This window comes from Bidens hawaiensis, unplaced genomic scaffold (genome assembly GCF_021521415.1).
Source record: "Bidens hawaiensis isolate Kalapana, Puna unplaced genomic scaffold, B.hawaiensis_p1.1 tig00001299_1, whole genome shotgun sequence".
NCBI lineage: Eukaryota > Viridiplantae > Streptophyta > Magnoliopsida > Asterales > Asteraceae > Bidens > Bidens hawaiensis.
In genome coordinates this window covers 4256981-4259818 of record NW_027491074.1, presented here as the reverse complement: position 1 = coordinate 4259818, position 2838 = coordinate 4256981, and the positions used below count along the sequence as shown (strand labels likewise).

General features: G+C 36.5%; 1 protein-coding gene across 1 annotated transcript; it reads right to left on the bottom strand.

The window, feature by feature from the left end:
- Nucleotides 1-2050: 2050 nt before the first annotated feature.
- Nucleotides 2051-2482, bottom strand: LOC143571229 (uncharacterized). Its single transcript, XM_077056718.1, has one exon. It carries the CDS (start codon nucleotides 2480-2482, stop codon nucleotides 2051-2053), a length of 432 nt encoding a protein of 143 aa, XP_076912833.1.
- Nucleotides 2483-2838: the final 356 nt, after the last annotated feature.

Genomic DNA, 2838 nt, shown 5'->3' with positions numbered 1-2838 from the left:
AGTAAGAGGTTTCTTGTTATTTATTCGATGCACATGTGTGCTTAGGATTGTTTGACGAGTTTGTTGTTTCACAATTTCCTTGGTGCTTGTCTGTCATATGATAGGATTCTGTTAGGTCATCTAATGTGTGTTTTTTACTAGTTTATGGTTGATTTGCAATAAAGCCATTGGAACAATATTAATAAATCAAATAGACCTAAGTGTGCTGCTAATCTAAATAGCTGTGAGGTGATAGATTATATGATAAGTCTTGGTTGTTTAAGATTGCTAGATTTAGTTCTTCGTAAGGAGTCCGTCCAGGTTTGATTTTTCAGCCTTGTTTATCTAGTTGAGTGAATACTTTGAACTACCTTTGATTTTCGCGCTGTAAGGTAGGATTTTTTATACAGGTACTTGTCATAAATTAAATTAGCGACCGTAAGGGAGTCTAATTAAACTGGTGTTTTTAAGAACTTAATAGAAATCCATAGGTGTCTTCTTAAGAAGGGTCAGGGGTCTTGTTTGGGTTTTCTTTAACTAAATAATTTAAGATCCCGGTTCCATAACTTAGCATTTTCCAACTATTTGATAATTGATACATTAGGGAGTCTAGCCTAGGTGGTTGTTTGTCATTATCTGAGTTAAATCCAAGTCATAAGTTAAGTCGTTTTTAGTTTTATTAATTAGTCTAATTTTAGTTTAAATCTTAGTTCTTTAGTGTTTCAAGTCCCGTTAAAAGTTGTGGCTGATCTAGAGAAAATTAGGAGGAATTTTTTGTGGGGTGGTTCTTCGGACAAAAAGAAAATTAATTAGGTGGCATGGGAAAAAGTGGTTAAGCCAGTGAGATATGGAGGTTTAGGAGTAGGTTGCCTTAAAATGATTAATTTAGCGCTATTAGATAAATGACGGTGGAGATGGCACTTAGAAAAGGAATCTTTGTGGGTTAAATGTGTCAACGCAGTTCATTCAAATCGTTCTTATACGGATGGCAAAATGGCGAGATCTTCTATCTGTGGGTCTTGGCATAAAATATCTAATATTGGTACTTTTTTCTACTCAGTCTACCTCTTTATTATTTTTCTATGTTTCAAGTCCCGTTAAAAGTTGTGGCTGATCTAGAGAAAATTAGGAGGAATTTTTTGTGGGGTGGTTCTTCGGACAAAAAGAAAATTAATTAGGTGGCATGGGAAAAAGTGGTTAAGCCAGTGAGATATGGAGGTTTAGGAGTAGGTTGCCTTAAAATGATTAATTTAGCGCTATTAGATAAATGACGGTGGAGATGGCACTTAGAAAAGGAATCTTTGTGGGTTAAATGTGTCAACGCAGTTCATTCAAATCGTTCTTATACGGATGGCAAAATGGCGAGATCTTCTATCTGTGGGTCTTGGCATAAAATATCTAATATTGGTACTTTTTTCTACTCAATGGATATTGATTTGTCATGTCTGTAGTTTAGTCTAATTAGCTAGTAAACGTAATTTAAAGAGTCTTGTGGGTTTGATATCCGGACTCACTTAGCTGTACTAGAGTCGATCGGTTCACTTGCCGGTTAGTAGTTTAGTTAAGTTTAAGAGTCTAGAATTTATTACTTAGTGTCTAGATTAACTTGTTTTTATATAACTACTTTTAGCACATCAGTTATCAAACCCACTTTCCTTACAAACAAGCTAGCCAAATCAATATCCATTGAGTAGAAAAAAGTACCAATATTAGATATTTTATGCCAAGACCCACAGATAGAAGATCTCGCCATTTTGCCATCCGTATAAGAACGATTTGAATGAACTGCGTTGACACATTTAACCCACAAAGATTCCTTTTCTAAGTGCCATCTCCACCGTCATTTATCTAATAGCGCTAAATTAATCATTTTAAGGCAACCTACTCCTAAACCTCCATATCTCACTGGCTTAACCACTTTTTCCCATGCCACCTAATTAATTTTCTTTTTGTCCGAAGAACCACCCCACAAAAAATTCCTCCTAATTTTCTCTAGATCAGCCACAACTTTTAACGGGACTTGAAACATAGAAAAATAATAAAGAGGTAGACTACTTAAAACCGCCTTAAGTTAGGTGAGTCTAGCCCCAAAGGATAATGAACTTTCCTTCCAACCATTCAACCTCTTCTTGGTACGATCTGTTACCAGATCCCTATCCTTCCATAACCCCATATTTACACCCACTGGCAATCCAAGATACATAACTGGGAGTGCGCCAGCTTCACAGTGAGTGATAGAAGCAAATGAGCTAATCTCTTGATTTGAGACCCCAACACCGAACACCTTGCCTTTGCTAAAATTCACCTTTAAGCCCGAAGATAAATAAAAGCACATTAACAACCTTGCCAGGTTCACCATATCACTAGCGACCCATTCACCAATGAACATGACGCCATCAGCGTACATAACGTGAGAAATAACAGAACCATTCTTCGGTAACCGGATCCCTTTAATAAGATTTTGCTGAATTGCTGTTTTCACGATAACATTAAGCCCCTCCATGGAAATTATGAAAAGAAAAGGAGCGAGTTAGTCCCCTTACTTAACGCCTTGCTTGAAGTCAAATTCAGATGTTGGGGAACAATTGACTAAACCGAAGCCCGACCCGAAGAAAGACTCGATTGAATCCAATGTCTCCATCTAGCCTGAAAACCCATATTCTCCATCACTAAGTCAATATAAGACCAGTTAATCGATTCAAAAGCTTTATTAAAATCAACTTTAAATAACATACATTTTTTCTTGCAACTGTTGATCCAAGAAATAACCTCATTAACTATTATAAATGGCCATCCATAATATTCCTACCTTCAATGTAAGCAGATTGCTCATCTCCAAGTAGCCCAGAAATCACTTTC

What these genes read in the sequence shown, in the direction of transcription:
- LOC143571229 (XM_077056718.1), bottom strand. Translation starts at nt 2,482, where the DNA reads ATGGAGGGGCTTAATGTTATCGTGAAAACAGCAATTCAGCAAAATCTT.